General features: G+C 36.8%; 4 protein-coding genes across 21 annotated transcripts; 3 read left to right on the top strand and 1 right to left on the bottom strand.

Moving 5' to 3' along the window:
- Positions 1-661: 661 nt before the first annotated feature.
- Positions 662-5,617, top strand: LOC129304760 (uncharacterized). 15 transcript variants are annotated; one of them, XM_054944533.1, is made up of 10 exons: positions 662-731; positions 857-941; positions 1,178-1,265; positions 1,352-1,473; positions 2,138-2,273; positions 2,382-2,440; positions 2,519-2,638; positions 2,716-2,908; positions 3,260-3,363; positions 4,048-5,617. In XM_054944533.1, the coding sequence occupies exons 3-9, from the start codon at positions 1,205-1,207 to the stop codon at positions 3,358-3,360; spliced, it is 792 nt and encodes a 263-aa protein (XP_054800508.1). In that variant the 5' UTR covers positions 662-731; positions 857-941; positions 1,178-1,204; the 3' UTR covers positions 3,361-3,363; positions 4,048-5,617. The 15 variants fall into 15 exon arrangements, with proteins under 15 accessions (XP_054800508.1, XP_054800509.1, XP_054800514.1 ...); XM_054944534.1 differs by having other exon boundaries at positions 664-731; positions 1,070-1,265; XM_054944539.1 differs by having other exon boundaries at positions 667-731; positions 874-941.
- Positions 5,618-6,454: 837 nt separating this feature from the next.
- Positions 6,455-11,558, top strand: LOC129304759 (transcription factor UNE12-like). Its single transcript, XM_054944531.1, has 6 exons — positions 6,455-6,961; positions 8,372-8,491; positions 8,644-8,709; positions 9,336-9,401; positions 9,675-9,752; positions 10,859-11,558. Exons 1-6 carry the CDS (start codon positions 6,623-6,625, stop codon positions 11,087-11,089), a joined length of 900 nt encoding a protein of 299 aa, XP_054800506.1. The 5' UTR covers positions 6,455-6,622; the 3' UTR covers positions 11,090-11,558.
- A 720-nt stretch (positions 11,559-12,278) lies between these two features.
- Positions 12,279-14,733, top strand: LOC129306214 (protein OSB1, mitochondrial-like). Of its 4 annotated transcripts, none has more exons than XM_054946679.1 (5): positions 12,279-12,822; positions 13,515-13,653; positions 13,736-13,829; positions 13,913-14,019; positions 14,316-14,733. In XM_054946679.1, the coding sequence occupies exons 1-5, from the start codon at positions 12,437-12,439 to the stop codon at positions 14,502-14,504; spliced, it is 915 nt and encodes a 304-aa protein (XP_054802654.1). In that variant the 5' UTR covers positions 12,279-12,436; the 3' UTR covers positions 14,505-14,733. The 4 variants fall into 4 exon arrangements, with proteins under 4 accessions (XP_054802654.1, XP_054802652.1, XP_054802651.1 ...); XM_054946677.1 differs by having other exon boundaries at positions 13,901-14,019; XM_054946676.1 differs by having other exon boundaries at positions 12,280-12,822; positions 13,736-13,820.
- Positions 14,734-17,886: 3,153 nt separating this feature from the next.
- Positions 17,887-19,048, bottom strand: LOC129306729 (auxin-induced protein 22D-like). Its single transcript, XM_054947455.1, has 2 exons — positions 18,701-19,048; positions 17,887-18,604 (listed from the first exon to the last, which is right to left on the bottom strand). The coding sequence occupies exons 1-2, from the start codon at positions 18,910-18,912 to the stop codon at positions 18,238-18,240; spliced, it is 579 nt and encodes a 192-aa protein (XP_054803430.1). The 5' UTR covers positions 18,913-19,048; the 3' UTR covers positions 17,887-18,237.
- Between the last annotated feature and the right edge of the window lie 2,847 nt (positions 19,049-21,895).

Below are 21,895 nucleotides of genomic sequence, written 5' to 3'. Positions count from 1 at the left end.
AATTATGAAAAATTTATGATTGCAAAATATTAGCTTTTGTAATTTGTAAAAAAATTTCTTGTAAATTAACTCGTTTCAAGTGTCAACAACAAAACACATTTTGTCTGTCCATTCACTCTTTAAACCTGGGCACTTCAAGTAATTTTGAAAATTCATGATGTTTTTAAAATAATTAAATAATAATTAATAAATAATTTTCTATTCTTGTGGGGTTGGGGGTGTCATTTTCCCATTTTAAATTATTTTCTTTAGCAAAACGAATAATGAATCCCAGAAAAAAACAAGGCTTGGCTTTGCTCTGTTGGGGAAAGTTTTCTCCACAGATTGTCCAGATTAAATTTATATTGTTAGGATTTAATTTTTTATTTATTAAAATAAAAAATTTATATAAATTATAAAAAAATTAATTTGTATAAATTTGTTTTATTTATTAAAAAATCTGTTTACTGGTTTAGATAATATAAATTCAATATAAATGGTTCGTGTTTAATATTAAAAAATTATAAAAAAATTAATATTAAATTTATATGATCAAAATATATTTAAATAATTAATTTATAAAAGTTATAAAATTTTTAATAATAATTCTGAATTAATGAACATATTTATTAAATTTTTTTACATATGCTTTCAGATTTAAGGCGGATCGTCCAACTTAAGCCCTACTCTCACTGGAGGCGCGGAGGGAAACCGAGTCCAAGAAAAAAGTCATCACTCATCAAACGCCAAAGGTTTTTTCGTTTTGTTTTGGTTTTTTTTTTTTGTTTTTGTTTTTGTTTTTTTGGCAAAGAAGATTTCTTTCCAATCCGTTCGATACTTTGCTTCCCTGTCCCCTGAATTTTCTCTGCTGCCCTAGCGCCTATTGTCGACCAGAGAGTTAGCATTGCCGCCGTCCGCCGTCGACCTGAAGCTGGGGCTTGGTTCACGATCAAGGATAACAAGTAAGTACAATGCGATAGAAACTCCTGAATTGTTTTCGGTTATGTTTCTTGGTTTATGAGCTATCGTCTTGGTGTAGTGAATTTATGATATTGATTTTCGAATACTAGCTCTTGGATTGTTTTTGCAGTGAGTGCTGTCATATTAAACTGCCATGCTTTTGTGCGAAACGTATGGGCGGTAATTCTATTTTGATTGATCTCATGCTTCATTTTTTTCCCAACATCTCGCTTCTCAGAGGTAAGGTGCCACAAGCAGTGACACGATGCTGGGAATTTCGTCTGGAGAGCTGTTGTTGTTGATGGGAGCTGCTGCTGCTGCGATCGGTACTTACTACCCTCTATCAAGCATTTATCAAATTTATTTCTTGGTGGGATTTCAGATTACTTGTCCACCAAACGATGTACAATAGGCACAAAGGATTTGCCAAATATTGCTAGAGTGGCGGGAAGGCTAGCTGGCCGAGCTATTGGGTACGTGCAGTTGGCTCGTGGCCAATTCGACTCTGTTATGCAGCAAACTCAAGCTCGCCAGGTGCTTCCTTTTTTAATCCGAGGCAGTGTGATGTGGATTGAATTTATGTTTTTTTCAAACTACCTGATCCTATATTAGATGATAAATGTGTCCCCTTAGTTGCTCGGGTAGGGGTGCAGGAGAGAAAGTAAATAAAATATAGATGGAGAATAAGAAGAGAAAATAAATGAAATTGTGGCAGACTTGTTCTATGCGCAGGAAATTCTAGCCTTTTTTCCCCCGGTTTGTCTACTTATTCTATCTTTTTATTCATTTTGTTTTCTTGTTATGGGTTTCCTATAAATAGTCCTATCAATAGCTTTATTTCAATTTTTTGGACCAGTTGAAGTCAGTTTATCCTGTCAGTACAGTCTCCCAACTTCACACCCTTCCTCTCCTTTAATTCTATCTACTGTTGCACATCAGTGAGGAAGTGGGGGGTTCAATAAAATCTTTCTTTCTTTAAGAAAAGAAAAAAAGATGAGAGCAATTAAAAAGCCTTATGTCTTGATTGCATGTTATGCACTTTGAATATCTTCAATATCAATATGTCAGGAAAAAAATATTAAAGTTAGGAGCATATCTTTATATCTTATCAGAGGATCAACTTTATCCATCTAACCTTTGTCTACGGTATTCCTTTTCAGAATTTATATTATTTTATGTTCATTTGTTACGTTTTCAGGTTCATAAGGAATTGCAGGATACAATGGCCCAGCTAGATGCCATACGGCATGAAATTCGAAGCATATCAATCATCAATCCTAGCCCTATGACCCGGAGGCTTGTGGATAATATTGACCTCAAATCTCTCTCAGATGGTATTATCTGAACAAATGATTTTTGCTATATTGTTGAATGTACTAAATTTTCAAACATGGTTGCTGAGACTCTGTACAATTCTGTAATTCTCTCCTTATTTTATGTAGACAATAGGAAACTAGAAAACATTAGTCGGGAGAATAACTCAGTATCCACTGTTTCCAAGGTTTATCTTGCAGCTTCAAATTATTATATACACTTCTTTAGGATCTAAGTATACTCACATGTCTATCTTTGGTTCCAGGATTCTGCTCCACTGCCTTCAGATCCATGCAATATGCTTAGTCAAACTACTATTGGTTTTGGAAATAGGAAACCAGAAAACATTAGTGGAAAGAATGACTCAGTACCCTCCATTATCAAGGTTTTCTTTGGAGTTTAAATGATTATATTTTGGTTTAGGATCCGAGTATATCACGTGCCCATTTTTTTTTTCCCCAGGACTCTGCCCTACCATCCTCAGGTTCATGCAATATGCATTCTCAAGCAACCACCTATGCCAGATTAGCTGAGTCTCCTGCCATAAAGAATAATCTGTCAACTTGTAATACTGAAGTGAAGATTGGCAATGAACTGCAGCTAACTGTCATTCCAATATCTGCTGAAGATACTGGACTGTCACCAAATCGTGGAGGTGGTGATCATTTACCATTTATGTTTTCTTGTTGCTTGTCACCTACATGGTTGGTTTCTGACATCATTCTTATTTGGCTATCTATGGTTTGTTTGGCTTACAATTACGAATGATGAGTATCAGTAGTTCATGCATATCGAAAAGTACAAGTTCTTGAAAAATGTGTGGTCATTCTTTGAATGTATATGATTTTGGGACCATTTATAACTGTCTACCTCGTTCATTTTCTTTTCCTTACTTTTTTTTTTCCCGGTTGACTTATTTCGTATGAGGAGGGATGTTATTGAAGTGCCCTTGTTTGTCATAGATCGATATGGAACTGAGCAACCCATGACATGATTGTTTTGGCAGCTGATGTGAAAGGATCTGACATTGTTTTGGAAGCAATTCTAGAGGCTGAGGTGGCTCATAATGCAAAGGAATTCTTTTCACAGCCCCAAAGCCAAATCTGAAAGGTATGGTAATACTGCATGATACCTTATTCTCCAAGATATCTTCTGTGCTTGGATTGTAGCATCTGCTAATATAAAATTATACTTCCTCTGTCCTATATTATAGGACACTTTTGGATAAGTTTCTCCATCCCAAAATATAAGGCACTTTGAGTAGATTAATATTTCATTAAATGTATCAATTACAATATTACCCTTTCTCTTGCTACAATTAATTTTTGTCCCTTCTCTTTTTAATGTATTAAATAATGGGTATTTTTGAAAGTTTATATTTTTGTTTTGGAAAAATAAGCTTGTTAAGTGTATTTGATGAGGTTTATTGGTATGTGAGATTTTATCTAAAAGTGTCCTCTAATTTGGGACGGAGGGGGTACCAATTTAGTTTGCAATTTTTAATGAGGATATTGGAACGTGACTTTATGTCTACGGTTACTAGTTTTTGGTGTTGAATTGGAAAGATGGCAGTAAGAGCTTGCAAATATTGATTAGGAGATGCGATACGAACAAATATTAACTATTAGATGTTCAACAAGAAGCCTTATTTCACCGGGTGGGGTTGGTTACATGTATTATACGATTTTATTGTGCTCTATTATTTATTAAACTTTTAGAAATATTGTTAATTAAGAGGTCTTGATCAATAACTTTCAAAAGTATCCTCTGACCTTCCTCTATCTCTCTTGACAGGGCTTAAAGTTATCTACTCCACTCTCCTTACAAGTGCTTCTTGTGTTTTTTTTTTTGTACATATGCAAACTATCTCAAATGATTTTCTATTGTTTTTCTTTCAATAGGTGTGACACCCACTTTTTTTTGTATGCGCTCATTTCAGATTTTGTCTCTACGTATATGTCCACACATCTATCTCAACATTCTTATCTTGATTACTCTAATTTTATGCTCTTGCTGTCCTGTTAAAGACCAACAGTTACCACTATATAATACTATTGGTTTTATGACAGGTTGATAAAATTTTTCTTTAAATTTATTAGGTACCTTACGATGCAAATAACTCCTTTAGCCTTTTGTCAATTAAACCACCCAACTTGTATCCTATATGTAATATCTCCATCAATTTCCTCATTATATTGAATAATCGCTTTCAAATATTTGAACTTTTCCACTTAATGTATAATTTGATCATCCAATTTTACTTTCAAATTACCACTCCACTAACTTCTCATCAAAATTACAATGTAGATATTCCGTTTTACTCTTACTCAAGTAGAAATCTTTTAACTTCAATATCCTCTTCTATAATTCAAGTAGATGTTCAAGGTAGAAAATGTCTAGCAGTCTATGGGCTGAAAAATTGTTGACCGTTACCTTTGGAAGAAAATATGGGGCTAATATTTCCTGTGACACTGGCAACTGACAAAGTAGTCATTTGTTTAAACTTTTTTCCTTGCACAAATAGCATGCTTAAAGAATGGATCAAGCTAAAATGAAATGTGCTTACCTGTTCCCCCCACCCTATAGTTGGATAGCTTACAAATAATGGAAAGATGGATCTCACTTTTGCATCTGGGGGCATGATGAAGGTTTTCTGCTGTTCTGCTTCTGCATATATGAAATTTTGACCTGGTATGTAACGAGGAACTGGTGCATGATGAGCGCATGACCTTATACAGCTAGTGGCAACTCGTTTAAGCAATCTGAAGTCTAGAGGCTGAAGGAAGCGAGAGGCAATTCTTTATTTCAGAGTTATTGAGAACTTTTTATTGACCTAGAATGCCTTACGAAAGCTGAAAGGATCTTATGCTTACTGATTGTTCACATGCACTTGGAGAAATATTCTGCATATTATGTCGTATTATATTGCTGATAATACGTTGCAACATTTCCACACTCCAGGTAAGAACAATCGCTCTCTACTATTTGCAGGGGAAAACGAGATATGGAAGGAGACTGCATCACTTGCGGTGCATACAGTACAAGGGATTTCCCCTTTTGGGCTCGGGAACTAGTAACACGATAAACTGTTGATGTTTAGTTAGTTGCCATTGGAGTAAAGCATAGCCCATTGGATTTATTTATTTATTGGTCACAAGCCTAGTCCATTAATTCAGGCTGTTGTATAGACGAAAGAAGCTTCTGTTATTCAGGCTCAACCTGTCTTGTATCAATTCGGAGTCTCGAGACGTCTTATGCGTGTCACTTTGTAATACGAGTCGTAGTAAAATGGTGGGTAAGGACTTTCCCGACAGGGTGGGATAAAGATTTTTACGTGTTATGGAGTAGCCCCCGGTTTTCTTCCCCTCCCTTGTTTTTACTGTTTTACTCCACTTCTTGCTATTGCGTTTCTTATCTTCTCGAGGTGAAGAACATGAAAATTTGACTTGTTTTTGTCCCCAGTGAAATTGATTTTTGAAAACGTAATTATTATGAACAATGTAATAGTAACAGGATTGCGTTGTATAATATTAGAGAAGAAACATTGTGACTTGTGAGAAAGAATTGTAACTGTACCTTTTTCTTTCTTTTTTCTCTCTACATTCAAGACCAATAATCATACCGTTTTCTACAAGCCGGGAACAGAAAGTGGGTTCGAATTATATTTAAATCAATAATAATAATAATGGGTTAGAATCCCATTCAAACCTTGATGTGTTGTGGAAGCAAACAGGCTCCATCCCTGCGGGCAGTGCTGAAGAACGAGATGGCCCCCCCATCCCTCCTTCCTCCCTCTCCTATCCGTTCTGGATCTGAAGACACTTAAACATCTGATTGGTATTCTCCCTGTCCTTTTCCCATGCCTTTGTAACGAGGCGATATTTTAATAAATCATCAGTTTCTTTTGGCTGAAAGTCACTCTGTGGGTTTTCCCCGCCATTTTTTCTTTAACACGGGCGTGATTTGAAGTGAATGTAATAGAGAGGAGATTTTAGTGAGTCTAAAAAAAATTAGATGAAAAAGATTATCAAATTTTATTACTTCTCCATTTCTATTTTTGGGCCCAAGTTAGCCCGTGGATTAGCAAAAAGGTTTCGTGGCAAAGGAAAAGCAGGGTGGATCCGTAAATTTTCTAAAATGAAGCCCCTTTTAGGTAAAGGACAATATTTCTCCTGAACTCGGGATAAAGTCCCCACTCCCTTGGCCTCTTTTTCAAGCTCTGGGAGAACTGACTGGTATTACTTCGTTAAAAAAAGGCAGAGTAAGCAAAAAGCAACTCTGAAAGTTGGACAAATTCTCTGCGCTTCATGTAGATAGGAATCGGGTGCTTCAATTGTTTCTCAGCACGACTCGTCCTGAGTCTTGACTCATGGCCAATAACCCATCCGAGGCTCCCACCGATGACTTCTTCGAACAAATTCTGGGCCTCCCGACTTTCGCTTCCATTGACTCTGGCTTGGCTGGAGCTGATGGTGGCTTGGCCGGTACTGCTTCTCCGGCTCCCAAGATGCTGCAGCTCAACTCCAGCGATGCCACCGGCCACCCTTCCGCCGTTGGTGTTGCTGGCGGCACTGGTTTTCATGGACCAGTATACCAGTTAGGCCTCAGTCTGGAGCAAGGAAAAGGAGGAAGTTATTTTAAACCCGAGGAGGCTTCGGGCACTGGGAAGCGGTTTCGCGATGACGTCGTTGATGGTAGAACTAAGAATGTAAGATAAACTTATTTACTTTTCCTTAGTTTTCCGTTAGTGTTGGCAGATATCTTGCGAATGGATGAACTAAATATTTCTTTTTCGTGTGTGAGTTATGACTGTCAGTTGAAAGTGAGCTTTTGCGGTTTAATGGTTTTTGTTTAACAGGGTAGTATTTTTTAAGATGGTCATTAGTTATATAGTATATGGTTGGTTTCTAATGTAAAGCTGACTTCCCTTTTGTCCTTTCCCTTAATTTCACTGCGAGAGAATTGATCATTTCGGTCAAATTAATCAAATACATACATACACATATATATATATATATATATGTATGTATATATATTTTTCAATTTCTGAAATAAAAAAGTGTGTTTGGAACCGGTAAGACGTAAAGTTTTTAGGCTGTGTTGGATTCATTTCTGTACAGGGAACAGTAAAAGGGGGAAAAAGCTTGTGATGGATGTATAACGAACGAAGGGGAATCAGTAGGTAGGAGGGGTTTAATGCTTTTCGTACAATTTGATAGTTGATACTAATGAAAGTGGGAAGGAGATTTTGTCTTTTATACAGGTCAAGAGTTTGACATAGTCTTTACAGTAACGTATCACATGAAATATATATGGCAAATTGTATTATTCACAAATCACAAGTCATAAATCGCATAACTCACCTTAAACTTTATGTAATGCATAAAAAACCGTGTCTTGTTATTGTAAATATGTGCTTAGATTGTCGTGTTTGGTTCAAAGTGCTACCATGGCATAGCCTTTATGGTGTGACGAAGTCATACTAGAATTGAATGAAATTAATACCCATGAGGCTGAATAATCTTTGAATTGCAAAAAATCTTCACTATAAGAGTCTTTTACTGGTTGGCATATTTAAAAGATTTCTCGGGAGTTCTGCAATTGGTAATTGTTACTAACTTGCTATGGACATCAAAGCTCATTCTCGTTGTCTTATTATATGTTGTGCTTGGAGTAAATTAGTTGTCCTTTCAGGACTTGACTTTCGTGTTCATTTGAATGTTGACACAAATGTCCCGGTATTTTTGTTGAAAATATTTGTATAAGGTCTATATTTTGAAGTTTGACCTATTGAAATCTAAGATCCATCTTTGGTGTGTATCCTGTTGATAGTGTTTTCAATGGAGTGGTTTCAACTTCATAGAATTGTGATATGCTGAAAGTTGAGTTACTCAGGCCCGTGCATAAGTATTTCTGGTCACTTTAAGGGATCTTTGAACCCTAGGTCATGTCATGTAATCTGTAGCATGTAAGTTTGATTTTGACTAATTGGTAAATAAATGATTTCATAGTATAAAAGTTAGATTCTATTGCATTTTACTTATTTTTTCAATCTTTGGGCTGCGAATATGTTGATCAGGAAGTGTTTTCTTGTAATGCTCCAATAAACCGTTTTCAGGTTTTTCATGGGCAATGTATGCCATCTACCATTCCTGCTGCTCCACAGCCACCAACAATGCGACCAAGGGTGCGGGCTAGAAGAGGACAAGCTACAGATCCACACAGCATAGCTGAACGGGCAAGTCCCAGAATATTTACATGAATACTAATTGTCAGCTAGTCATGATATTTACATTTTAAGCATGAGGATGATTTGTTTAGACATTGACATCATTTGTCCATGGATTAAGCTTCGTTGTAATTATCCTTAATGTTATCTTTTGATGACAGTTGCGCAGAGAGAGAATAGCAGAGAGGATTAGGGCCTTGCAGGATCTGGTTCCTAGTGTTAATAAGGTAAATGACTTTTTTTTACATGTCAATTGCTTTGTGGTTAGAAGCTGTATATCTTGTGAAACAAGATTGACGTTTCTTGTCAATGTATGTCTAATAGGCCATAATTTGATGCCTGTGATTTAATTAATTTTTTAGATCTCTTCTTGGCTACTGATTTTATGAAGACTTATGTTTAAACTTTAAATGGTCTAGAGAGCAGCATGCTGGCATCTGCCTATGGACCTGTTGATTGTCAAATCAGTTTTGAACCAATTGTGTCCCATTATAGGTGAAATTTCCTGATAAACATGTTTATCTTTTTAGTTTTTAAAATGAGAATTTATCGAGGACTTTTCAGGAGTATAGTTAATGAAGAAAGATATGTTTCCATAAAAAAGTTATTGAAGTGAAATCATCTTTGACGTTCTTGTTTGGGGTGCACAAATTTTGAAGTTTCTTAAACAAATAAAATGAATCTTCTGGATTTCCAGAGATTGCAATTACTGTTATCATAGGGAAGTGTAGAAAATGTTACTATGCCTTTTGGCGGATAGTATTTCTCAATATTGCTGCCCTGTAACATTTCATATTTGAAAATTATGTTCAAATTATTTCATTTGTTCTCATATTATTTGTGCTCTCTTCAGACAGATAGAGCTGCCATGTTAGATGAAATTGTGGATTATGTCAAGTTCTTAAGACTTCAAGTGAAGGTAATTGAAGGCATCTTTGGTTGTTGACTTAATGTTACTCCATGATGGAAGCTGTTATTTTAAAATTTTTTTAACACCAAATTCTCTGAATATTTTTAAAGTGTTGTTGAGTTCCCTAGACGTCTAGTGGAAAACAAATTGATTGACCTATGATATGAATATCAAAGCGAGACTCTCCACAGGGTCCACTTTTTAATTTCTTGTCAAAGTGAGAAACTGAAGAGTTTGGAATTCTTGCAGTGACCTTTCAATTTGATCCCCTTTTTCTTTCAGGTTTTGAGCATGAGTAGATTGGGTGGAGCCGGTGCAGTGGCACCACTTGTGACTGACATCCCATTATCATCAATTGAGGTATGCTTCACATTAAGAAAAAAGGAAATAAAATTAGATGCAATTCTTGATATCTTCAGTCAGCTACTTTGATTAGAACATAACAAGTATATAGGTCTTTAATAATAAGGTTAAGGGTCTTTTTGCCCCTTAACTTTACTCGAAGGGTCATTGAGCACTCTAAATTTGATTGAGGGTCAATTCTGTCCTTCAATGTTAAAGATTCCCTCCCTCGTCATCTTATCATTTTCTCACTATTTATTAACTATTAGTGGGCCCCCTATTACAATTTTTCTAATATTTTTTATTATAAAATGGGGTTAAGGGTCAGTTTTGTCCTTCAACTTTATTCAAAGGCTCATTGGACACTCTAAACTCAATTATGGGTTAATTTTTTCCCCCAACATTAAATGTTGCCTTCTTTATCACCTTGCCATTAACTCACCGTTAGTGGGCCCCAAAATACATTTTTTTAATATTTTTTTGTTATAAAATATTTGAGTTCAGGGTGCCCACTTATCTTTTGGGGTAAAGTTGAGGGGTAAAAATAACTTTTAACCCAATATTTTATAATTTAAAAAATAGAAAAAATGCAATGTGGGGCCCACTAATTGTGAAGAAAACGAGTTAATGGCGTGGTGATGAGAGAGGGAATCTAACATTGAGGAATAGAATTGACTTATAATTAAGTTTAGATTGCCTAGTGAGTAAAGTTGAGGGGCAAAATGACCCTTAACCCAATATTTTATATATATATTTAAAAAAAAATGCAATGTGGGGCCCATTAACAGCAGGGTCACTTAACCCTTCGGTGAAGAAATGATGAGTTAATGAGGGGGTGACAAAGGAGGGAATCTTTAATATTAAATGATATTTATAGTTGAGTTTGAAGTATCTATTGAACTATTAGATAAGGTTGAGGAATAAAAATGACTCTTAACCCTTAATAATAACATTATAGTTTCTGCAGTTGACTATAGAATCTCCTATTATTGTTGAAAACTATACAGCAGTCAACTTCTAATTGAAAATTTTGGTGGCAGATATGAACAGAACTTTATCTAAATCTAGTATTACAAAAGTACTATATATTTCTTCAAGCAATTAATCAAATTAGTGTTGATTAGGAAGATGGGAGTGAAGGTGGAAGGAATCAAGTAATATGGGAGAAGTGGTCGAATGATGGCACAGAAAGACAAGTAGCTAAGCTTATGGAAGAAAATGTTGGAGCTGCCATGCAATTCCTTCAATCAAAGGCTCTCTGCATAATGCCAATCTCCCTCGCTTCTGCAATATACCACTCACAGCCACCGGACACCTCAAGCATAGTCAAGTCTGAGACTAATCCTCCTCCATAGAAGACCTCAACCTCCATAGTCCAGGGCCTCACCTAACACTGCTGGGACCCCCAAAACCCCCATAATTCCAGTCACTGGATGCAATTAAAGTAGGATGTCATACTTGTATCTTTTTTGCCTTTCTTTTCCTGCTTTTGTCAATACAGGGGTGGATGTCAATGCCCTTGAATATGAGCAGACCCCACCTTGTCTTGCCGAGTTTCAAGTAAAAGGAAAGGAATTGTCAAAGTTCACTTGATACGCTCTTGTTTCCTTTTGTATCAATGGGTGGAGTGGGGGTAGTGGAACATTATGGGAGTGCTTTTATAGTGGAATGGTTTGTGGGACCTTGTCAAAGGATAGAGTGGTGTGTATATTTATTAGTGGATGTAATGTAATTTATGAGGAATTTGAAATGAATAATGGTTGCTTTCAACAATGCTGGTGTTTGCAATGTCCAATGGAAAATGATGTTGCTTTTTGTTTGTTATGGGGTTGGTGTCTGTTCTTTACTTTGCTAATATAATGATCTTATTAGTGAATGTTTTGTAAGTATTTTTATAAGTATTATTTGAGTTTGAAGGTATGTTTTAATTCTGATGAATTATCTACATTCAACTCACTCAAATTTATATATATATATATATATATATTTAAAAAAAGCCATTGGACTTATCCCTTACTGTATGCTAAATCATTATAAAACTTGAACAAGACGGAGGGAAAAAGGTGTTTCTTTCATCAATCAGTATTTATAAAATAAAAAAGTAAATAAGACAAAAGTATCTCATTCTATAGAACTTTAGCCATTCTATCAACTCAACCCATCCTGTCTCTCACCTTCTTTTCTATTTGATGCTTCAGATGTTTTCTTATGGTTTTGTTTCTTGAGAAATATATTTATTAGTTTTGAAAATAGTTTATTTCATTAAATTTTACTACGGATCATATGGTATCTTTATTAATTGAATCATTAAAACATTCATATAAAAAATTTAAAATAAAATTCTATATGAGATGTTACATTTGAACGTCTGAATAAGTAGTAGGTTATATGTGTGTCTGTAAAGTAGTTACTAATTTTGTTTTAAAAAAAAAGAGAAGTAATTACTAATTTACTATGTATGGGTCTACTCATGATTAGCGGAACAAATGGTCAGAGGCCCAGTTATGTATATAAGTTTCAGGCTTAAAGGGATTCCATTCTTTATCTGGGCCATAAATCGAACAGGGCTTCCTGAGACCATCTGTAATGTCTCTCTTCTACATGGTGCTTCGTGATCGGCCCTGCTTCATCGGCTATACCTGCATAACGAGCATGCGTAATCCTTGAAGATAAAGATAAGTTACCGAGAGAGACAAGAAGCAATGGGGGTGGAACAAGCAGCAACATCGTCTTCTAGTTTGAGAAACCTGCACATCATCTCCCGTATTCCCAAATCTCCATCTGTAATTCACTGTCCAAACCTTTTTCCTTCCGTCTCTCCCTACAAAAGTCACTCTTATAGGTGGAATGGTTGCCTCAAGTGCTCCATGAATGATTACAAAGACCAGTTCTACGCTAATAATGATCGCCTCCAGCCTCAGGTGTCGTACCCTAAACCCTCGGTGGTTCCTTGGATGAAGGAGCTCTGCAATTCCGTCAATCTAATCGGCGTCGTCGCCGTTCCTGTAGAAATTAAGCACTTTCCCTCCGGAAAAGTGGTCGCCTGGACCCGCCTTGCCGTTAAGAAAAACGCCACCCAATCATTCTGGTACTTCACCCATTCGTGGCGTTGAAACCTTGCTTTTTTCCCCCTCGTGGACGGTCATTTACTTATTGGGTGGTAATTCGTGGCTCATGGGGCATTTTGACGATGGATTTTTTTTTTTTATTGACTTGCTCTCTGAAATTTATTTACTACTCTAGAAGTAGAAGTCTCCAGTTTCAGTACAACTTCTAGTTAGAAAGGGGGATGGGAGTTCATAACTGTTCCCCTAGCTGCTGCCACAAGATATTGCTATTTGAATTCATGTCGAGCACTTCTTTTTTCATCATTTTAGAGGTGGTTTGCCAAATGAGTGACACTGAATGGGCAGGAAGTGGAGAAGTGAATTCCTATGGTAGTTGGTTCTCATAAAAAGAACAAAAACAGAGAAATTTGTTGCTAGTTATTACCTGAATAAGCAAAATTTTAACTTGAGTGCTACTGCATTGCACTCCCATTTACTTGAGTGCCATCGTGTAGTTTCTTTTGATGATTTTTCTTGTTTTTTGTTTTTTGTTTTTTAAACTTTGCGTAGGGAGAGTAATATACTCCCAACTGAAGCAAAAAGTGGCTTGGCTATTCCCCCATTTCAAGTTTGCTAAAGTATTCTCCTGGGTTCTATCTAAAAAGGAAATTAGCATTCATTTGGATTTTGAAGAATTATCTTTCTCAAAGAAGTTACTTTTTTTAAAATGAAGGATAAACTTGACATTCTGGGATGAGCTTGCACATGTTGCTTTTCAGCATGTAGAGAAACGCCACCAAATTTATGTTTCTGGTCGCCTGGTTACAGATACTGTCCAAAGTAACTTGGGGAAGCAGCAAACCTACTACAAGGTCTGTAATTTCTATTTTTCTTTTTTTGTACATATTTGTTGCCCTTCTGCAAGTGGATCACTACATTTTAGGTCTCAAGCAGGTGTTTGTTCAGCAGCTGAATTTCATTGATAGGAGTCAATTACCAGCATTGACAAACAATCGCGAGTCTGATTCCGTGATGACTGGCAAGTCATGTATTCAATCAAACACAGTGTCCATTGTATTTGAGTGTCGTTTTTCCACTTAATGTCAAACGTGTTTTCAGCTTTCATTTCAGATAGAAAAGGAAATTCTGGTGCAACTAATAATACTGGTTCTGCTGAAGAATTATGGCAATTGTTTTTTGCTAATCCAGAGGAGTGGTGGGACAACAGGAAAAAAAAGGTAAATTCTTGGCTATATTGTAAATGTAGAAAAGGCGCTTTTCTGCTGTAATTTTTTTCCTTGTGGAATCTGATGCCTGTTTTAATTTTCAAGTAATTCAGTGCCTATTGAATATTGCAATTGTTTTTTAAATCACTTCTCCGTGATACCTATATGGCTATATTTTCTCATCTTTATTCAAAACGGATGAATATAGCACTGGTGGATTATTGCTTATTTTATGATTATGAGGCTTCTATAGTTGTGGGAAAGCCTATTTGAATTTCTGTTGCCTCAAGTTATTGGAAAATTTGCAGAGGAACCCAAAGTATCCTGATTTCAAGCACAAAGATACAGGGGAGGCTTTGTGGGTGGAGGGCAGGTCCAATCCACCATGGGTCAAGTCGCAGCTGGAAATAATGGATGCGAGGATGGAGCTTTTTCCTGATCAAAATGCTAAGATGCTTGTAAACAAGGCGGCTGCTGATGAATTCTTGTCTTTCTAAAAGCTTGTGCATTTGATTTTGACGGGGATATATACTTTGTACAGTTCCGTTTTACACTTCGAATGCAAATTATAGTTCTAGTCCAGCAACTTACGCTATTGATTTGTCGTGCTAAATTTTCTGCGCTGATTACGCACATGTATCTTATTTGCCTCATTACTATTAATGTCGGGACCGGCTTCTAAAACATTTTTTTGTCGTTATAATAGAAAATGACTGTATATTGCTACGTTTGCTTCCTAGAACTTGTTAATGTTTGAGATATATATATATATATATATATAATTTTACTATTCATGTTATAAATAATATAACTCACATTAAGACTTTGTACAGAGCATAGGAGTTTCTCCTTTAATCCTCTTTATAAGTTATTGTATCTATTTCATTAATATCAATGTAAAAAAAAAATAAAAAATAAAAATATATAAAATTTTAAATATGTTTCTATATATTATTTTTTCTCTCTCATAAAGTATAATTTTAATTTTTTTTTGAATATTACTAAAAAAATTGTATTATGATTTATAAATAAAATTAAATATATATTTTAAAATATAATTTATAAATGAAACTGAAAAGAGTATATTTTAGCTGAAAACATTTTGACGCGAGGGGAGTCAGTATCCCTATAAGTTGTTAATTTCAATAGATGTAGAACATTTTCGTCCCTCAAACCGAGGGCGACTGCACACAGACAATATTTATGTTATCATTATGATTCACGTGATGGTAGGCACTTATTATAGGAAAATCTTTCAACTGAGTTCCTCTTAATTTCAATAATTTTTAGTCAATTAACCAGAAATAAAATAGAGGTAAGTGATGTACTACAAAGGCGGGTTGTGGAGGCCAGATTCGTGAGAAAATCAAGGTACTTGGGTCATAGGTTTCTATAAATGTTCTGGAAAGATGTTCATGTATGTGGAAGCTGAGGCGGCCCATTGCGGTACTTTGAAAGGTTGTCTTCTTTCCTGGAATGCTGGGATTCGTTGGGTGGGCGTTGAATCTGATGCATTATCATCAGTTCAGGGATGGTACGCTCTTAAACCGTGCAACATCTACCACCCGTCTAGCTTTTCTTGATTAAAATCCTCTCTCTCTCTCTCTCTCTCTCTCTCTCTCTCTGTGTGTGTGTTATATGTCTTGCTGTTGCTGTGTCCTGCAATATCGATTCAAGAGATTTGGTTCCCCTTTTATGGGTGTACAACCCTACTAGGCAAGTAGACAACTGTTGTTATTATTTTGTGTAATAAGGCAATAATAATGTCAGCACAGAGACAGAACACAGCGTGTAATCACATATACTGGATCCTCCATAACATGGGATTGGGATGAACATGTAGACCTCTGAGTTAGATGGAGGGTACAGTATCACCATTTTGCAGAACCGAATCGGCTGTCTGGCATTCCCACCTTACTCATTAATTTGGTTTGTTAACCGGTAAGTCTAAATTGGAACTTTCCTTCCTAATACCCTACTTTTGGTCGGTAAGTGGACCAAACGGTGATCTGTTTTCTCTTGTTAGAAAAAGAGTTGACGGGTCCTATTTTTCTCTGATTGGGGTTTAGGATCTGTTTGTTCTTGACAAGACTAATATCATACTCTCTAATCACGTGCTTTGTTATCTGCATTTCCACGTCACGAAATCCTTTGGTATTAATGTACCATGTTAAGTTGTCGACTAGCTAGCTCCATGCAGATAGAAGCTTCATCAAAATTCAAAGATAACTCGCCCCCATCAGATCCACCAAAATACCCGAATCCTGTTGCAACCTGTAGAAGTGGCTTTCTAAAGTTGAAAATAACTAAAATAAAAAGCCACAGCTTCCGAGAACTGATTATCTTCTTTATTTTTTTCGATGAGGATCAATGCATGAAGATTTTTGATTCAAGACACACTGTCCCACCACAAACAGTGAGTTTTGAAATCATTGCTTCGACCGAGGAGTTGATGTTACCCGAAATTGCGTGATATCTTTAAAGAATGATTCTCGATCATAGAATGATATAAAGCTTTTTCATTCACGCAATGCTCTTGTTGACTCCCTACCACATTCGTGCACGAATCTGATCCCTCTGCTTTAATGAACATCTTCAATATTTAGACACACAAAAATTGGAATTCAAAGACTCCAAATATATTTTTGTTTCCCTCCCTCCATCTTCATTCCTAACTTTTAATAAAGTAAGTGGACCAATGCATATGGGGAACCACAGGTCACGAAAATTTTCTTAATTTTCTACGTATTTGTAGCCAGTCCTTGGTAAATTAAACTTGAACTCGCGAAAGAGAAAAATCAGTGTCAGCCGATGTGAATCTTCTATATAATGAAATTAATTAGTTGAGTTGAAAAGGAAACATGGTAAAAAAACTCATAAACTTAATACCTTAAAATTATATGTTAAAATATGTTCTTCTAGCTAATAATACGAGGAAGGACCTGAGAAAGCATCTTTATGTCTCCTCAAGAGAAATTTGAGTTTGAAGAGAAACATGAGGAAGAAGCAAGCAGCTTGTGCATGCACATCCACATTTCAAAAGACGAGTGAAGAAAATTTTTATTAAAATAAATGAAAGGATATATATTAGAAGGACGTGTAAAAATTAACTGTGAAAGAAAGAATTGGTGGCAATGTATATATAAACAAAACCATAGAAAGGAAAGGAAACTGTAGTGGTTCTTACGTCTTTAATTTAAGTTTTTTCAGATTTAGAAAACCTGAGAATTTATTGTAATTAATAGTAGACTAGCGGCATTTCAACTTTTTAACATTAAAGTAGACCGTTTAATTTAAAGTAAAAATTAAGATGGAAGAATTTTAATTTCCTCTTAATTTTGAGTGTCAGCTAGACAATATGCAACTTCTCTATCCGCTATACTACAGAAACTTTACGTATGCAATACAGAATTTATCATCCATGAATCGGCCTTAATTTTGGTCCAAAAAAAAAAAAGGGCCTCAATGGCTGCTAAAATATGTGAAGGAACATCTCCAGTATGGAGGTCAAATCCCGAAATTAATAATATCCTTTCCTGTTTGATTTGACACCCCCATACATGCACGTCGTTAGCGGCAGGTGGTCTACTTATGTGGCGGTGCCATTAATTATAATTCTTACGAGATACTATCTCAAACTCGTTTCGTTTTATATATATGGAACTTATTCCTTCCTTGGTCTCGTTTCTTCGAATCATTCAATGCCATGTTCACAAAATCAAGCGATTAATGTCAAAACTGGGAGACATGAATCAAACCAATTGCTGCCTTAATTTACAGCGCGAAATTAGGACCAACCAACAACAAAAAATAAAATTAGCTCCCATCCGCTTTTTCCCTGTAATACGCGCGCGCGCGCGCACAACTTGCACAAGAACAGATCCAGAACAAAAAGATATTATTATATATCTTCTGTACAATATAATTAGCATTAGAATTTTCTTTCCTTAGAGAAAGAAGAAAAAGAAAGAAAAGAAACGGAAGACCACGTATGCATGGATAAGTAAGAAACTAAGACCTGCAATCCGCTAAATACATATAATGGGAGGGGAAAAAAACTGTCTCTGTTTCTCAGCTAGGCATAATATATATATATATATATATATCTCAGGTTGCCCTGCCGAAGTTGATGCTTTGGACAACCCAGAGGGGTCAAAAAAAGACTTGTCTTGTGACCGTGGTGGATTGTTTGAGTAGCCATGACATGGATGCATTGCATGCATAGGTCGGTCAAAGACAACCCAAACCCTTAGCTTCAGACGCTTTCATGACTCTGAGCCTCTTGCAGGAGCTCATGAACATCTGCCATGGAACATCTCCAACAAGCATCCAGTCACCCTCTTTGTCTTCATACGTGGGAACATATTCAGATCCATTGTATCCCTCCCTTTCTGAATATTCACCAAAAGTGCACTTGAACATGTTTTCCAAGGCCTTCAGGAATTGTGTGTAGCTCTTATAAACCTTCACATCTATCTTCCTCAAGTAAGGAGCACCAGCCATGCTGACCTTCACGTAACTTGCACCTTCTTCCTCCTTTTGTTGACCGCTGTTCTTCCTGAAACTTCTCACTGGCGGCCATCCCACTACTTGTGCCCTGCCATTTCCAACACAACTCATAACTATAAGACATCACCTCCAAATACATATACAAACAATTCAGGTTCTCTTACAAATGAAGAATATCACTTACTTTGCTGGTGGCTCGTCGTCTGACTCGTTATGATCACTTTTTGCATCATTCCTCTTGCCTGTTGGTTCCTCCTCACGACTTGTTTCCTCAGGTGAATTTTTCCTTTTGCTTCCAACACTGCAACGTTTCTCTGGCGCGTCGCTTCCTGGTAATCCCAACCTTAGCTCTGTGTCCTTCAGGTTAAGCTCACCCATTGATATTGAACTCTCCATTTTCTCTTTTGATCTTCAATAATAATATCGATCAACTTTAACGCTTCAATTCTGATTTCTTAGAGAGAGAGAGAGAGAGAGAGAGAGAGAGAGAGTTTGAGTTCGAGTTTATAAGGAAAGCGATGGAATGAAGATATGAGGTAGCTTAGCTCAATCCACCCAATTTTATAGTGTCTAGCCACAACAATAGCGAGATAAGACTTGGAGAGACAATAATATCTGGATTCCCCTGTTCTCACTGGGGCACTAATTTAGCATAATAAACCTACTTTCTATTATTGCACGCGCTTCCTCACAAGCCAATTGGGTGGCGACAAGGCATGACTTTTACACGTGGACCCACACGCTCACAGGGTCTGACACGTAGCGCGTGGAGGTGGGGACTTTCCTGGTGGAAGGACACGGAAGAGGAGAATAGAGAGTGTCTAAGACATGGGAGACAAGGGAGGAACAAGGACGGCGAATGGCATTAAAGAACGTGGACCAGGAACGGACGGCCGATATTCTGTTGGTGGAAGTTGCGGAGTGAATCTTGGAGCGTTGGATCACGGGTGTTGCGCGGAGGAACACGAACATGTGAACAGGGAGCATGTCCCACGTGGATTCTATTGATTGGTCGGGCATGACCACGTGGGCGGATGCAATCGAGATACAACTTAATGCGAATCCATATAGTAGCATGACATGTGGGATGGTCAGCTCTAATTTTTATTCAACATATTCTTCTTTAATTTTTATATGAATATACTCACTCAAATTGCTGAATTTTTTTATACCACTATTTTAATTTGAATGTTAACTCTAGATCCGACCTCAGATGAGCAAAACTTTAACAGATGCATGGAACTGATACGAGGTCAATGTGGATCAGTAGGTCAAACAAATGGATGCTCTACACACACACACACACACACACACACACACACACACACACACACGCACGCACGCACACGCATTAATGTATATATGATTCAGTTTCTGCTTTGCATATACATTCGAAATAGCAGCATGTGAAAGATGTCATTCTCAACAGTTTTTGGGGCCCTCTTATGACGCATCGCATTGAGCTAAAAGTTGATTTAGGGTTAAAAGCGATTAAATGCGTGCATGATAATTTAGGACCGCTTGAACCAGTGCGTACTCACGTATTTTTTCGAATTTCAACTACTATATATCAAGTTTGAAGTTTGTATATCTTAGCTATATATGTTGGCTGATATATAAGGCCGTTGTGCCGATCATGAAAAGTTTCGAATAAGGGATTAATTCATTGGATTTATGAGTTGTTTTTGAAAGCTCATTCGATCAAATGCGTGAGAAATTTTTCGACAGTGAAAATGATATAAAAAGGAGTTACACAGTAGATAAAAGAACTCATGGAAATGAATCTCTATCAAAAAGCTCAAGGTGATTAATTACTTAGGGTAGAGGACCAAGTAAAATGACATCAACTTCTTAAAATGGCAGACACAGATATATTAGCTACTAGCTAGTGATTAGGTCATCGATCGGACCACCACTTAAGGAACATGCAATCACACAAGACTCCAAAAACAGCTAAAAAAAAAAAAAGGATGATAGCTGAAGATGTTAGGCATGTGCATTTTTTTGTGCAAGCGTGCCAAGAAGGAAAAAAATAGCCAACGGGGCAAGCTAAAAGCATGACAAGTGAAGCACTGTGTGAAATTATTTACAAAACCAGAGAGACATTATTTCTGTTCTGGACCCAACTTACTCCTCTTGGATCGATGCACCGCACGCACGCACGAAGGCCCATCAACTTTTCTCCCATCAAAATCGAATAACAACTTCACTCATCACTGTTTAATTACCTCTCGCCCTTTCTCTCGACGGAAATGGAGGTTTAGGAGGGAGATGCGTGAAACGATAAGGTACACAGTTTGGATCTATGCGTAACAAATATTGAGAAAAAATGTGATTAAGCAGGCGATGAGAAGCATATAAGTGATCCACGTGCAAGATCAGTGCACACGTGGGATGTGTTTAATGCTGAAGGGTGAGATGTGGGCCTTAAGCCACACGTGGGTGATAGAATTAGAGTGTTCAAAGACGTTAAAGGAGGGAGGGAATGAAGGCCCAAAAGTTGTGTAGGACAAGAGAGGGAGTCCCCACTCCCACGCCCTTGTTGCTTGCTTGTTCCCCCCTTTGTGAGTTGTGATTAATGACTGTTTTTGGCCATCTCTGTATGTATGCTTACCATTTATGAATTCCCATCAATGCACTCTTATTAACATGTATGTATCACGAATAGTCCATACAGCCCCAACACTGTTAATCAAGGACATCTAATCCGACTTGAGTTTTGATTGGATCATATCATCTATTTAAGCTAACTCTCGGTTTGGTCAGGCTCCACTCATTTATATTATCCAATGTCCAAAATCAAATGCATAAGCGCACGCCTCCCCCAAACAAAAAATTGCCCAACCAACTTGGTCAATGTAATCAATCAGTAATACGTATGTGTGCTAAACAAAGTGCCCTTTTGTTTTGAAAATTTACCCGTTAATTTTTTTTCTTTTTCTGTTTTCTTCTTGTGGATTCATCTCCATCTTCTCGTGGGAAAAGAACAAAACTAATTAGGACAGTAAAATAACATGTATTAGGACTGTACAATAACATATATAATCAGGTTGATGTAGAACTGTCTTTGCTCGATAATACTGACTTTGATAATACTCCTGGTTACATGGGTTAGTGAGGGTGTCAATACGACGATAACAAAAAGGTGGCATAATTCTCTGTAGTTGAACGTTGAAGTTGACCATTTCATCCGTGCCATTACTTTGACAAAGAAGGAAGAATGAGAGGGAGTGACCCAAACCCATATTTTCTTGACAGTTTATTGCACACCAAGACGTGTGTGTGTGTGGTCCCCCATTTTCTTATTGTGCGAGGCAATATATTGCTTCCGTTCATGGGCGGTTCTGAGAGATTTATAATACATCTGCAACTTATGCCC

Source organism: Prosopis cineraria, unplaced genomic scaffold, assembly GCF_029017545.1.
Source record: "Prosopis cineraria cultivar Desert tree isolate PC_DT_omini unplaced genomic scaffold, ASM2901754v1 PC3, whole genome shotgun sequence".
Classification (NCBI taxonomy): Eukaryota; Viridiplantae; Streptophyta; class Magnoliopsida; order Fabales; family Fabaceae; genus Prosopis; species Prosopis cineraria.
The sequence above is the reverse complement of the archived record's forward strand: the minus strand, read 5'-3'. Positions and strand labels throughout refer to the sequence as shown.

Excerpts from the sequence above, each read along its gene's own strand:
- LOC129304760 (XM_054944533.1), top strand. The coding sequence starts at position 1,205 with ATGCTGGGAATTTCGTCTGGAGAGCTGTTGTTGTTGATGGGAGCTGCT. Across the intron at positions 1,266-1,351 it reads AGCTGCTGCTGCTGCGATCG|GCACAAAGGATTTGCCAAAT; the intron begins GTACTTACTACC and ends GATGTACAATAG. Across the intron at positions 2,909-3,259 it reads ACTGTCACCAAATCGTGGAG|CTGATGTGAAAGGATCTGAC; the intron begins GTGGTGATCATT and ends TTGTTTTGGCAG.
- LOC129304759 (XM_054944531.1), top strand. The coding sequence starts at position 6,623 with ATGGCCAATAACCCATCCGAGGCTCCCACCGATGACTTCTTCGAACAA. Across the intron at positions 6,962-8,371 it reads TTGATGGTAGAACTAAGAAT|GTTTTTCATGGGCAATGTAT; the intron begins GTAAGATAAACT and ends AACCGTTTTCAG. Across the intron at positions 9,753-10,858 it reads TCCCATTATCATCAATTGAG|GAAGATGGGAGTGAAGGTGG; the intron begins GTATGCTTCACA and ends AGTGTTGATTAG.
- LOC129306214 (XM_054946677.1), top strand. The coding sequence starts at position 12,437 with ATGGGGGTGGAACAAGCAGCAACATCGTCTTCTAGTTTGAGAAACCTG. Across the intron at positions 13,654-13,735 it reads AGCAGCAAACCTACTACAAG|GTGTTTGTTCAGCAGCTGAA; the intron begins GTCTGTAATTTC and ends GGTCTCAAGCAG. Across the intron at positions 13,830-13,900 it reads CGTGATGACTGGCAAGTCAT|CTTTCATTTCAGATAGAAAA; the intron begins GTATTCAATCAA and ends ACGTGTTTTCAG.
- LOC129306729 (XM_054947455.1), bottom strand. The coding sequence starts at position 18,912 with ATGGAGAGTTCAATATCAATGGGTGAGCTTAACCTGAAGGACACAGAG. Across the intron at positions 18,605-18,700 it reads GACGACGAGCCACCAGCAAA|GGCACAAGTAGTGGGATGGC; the intron begins GTAAGTGATATT and ends TGGAAATGGCAG.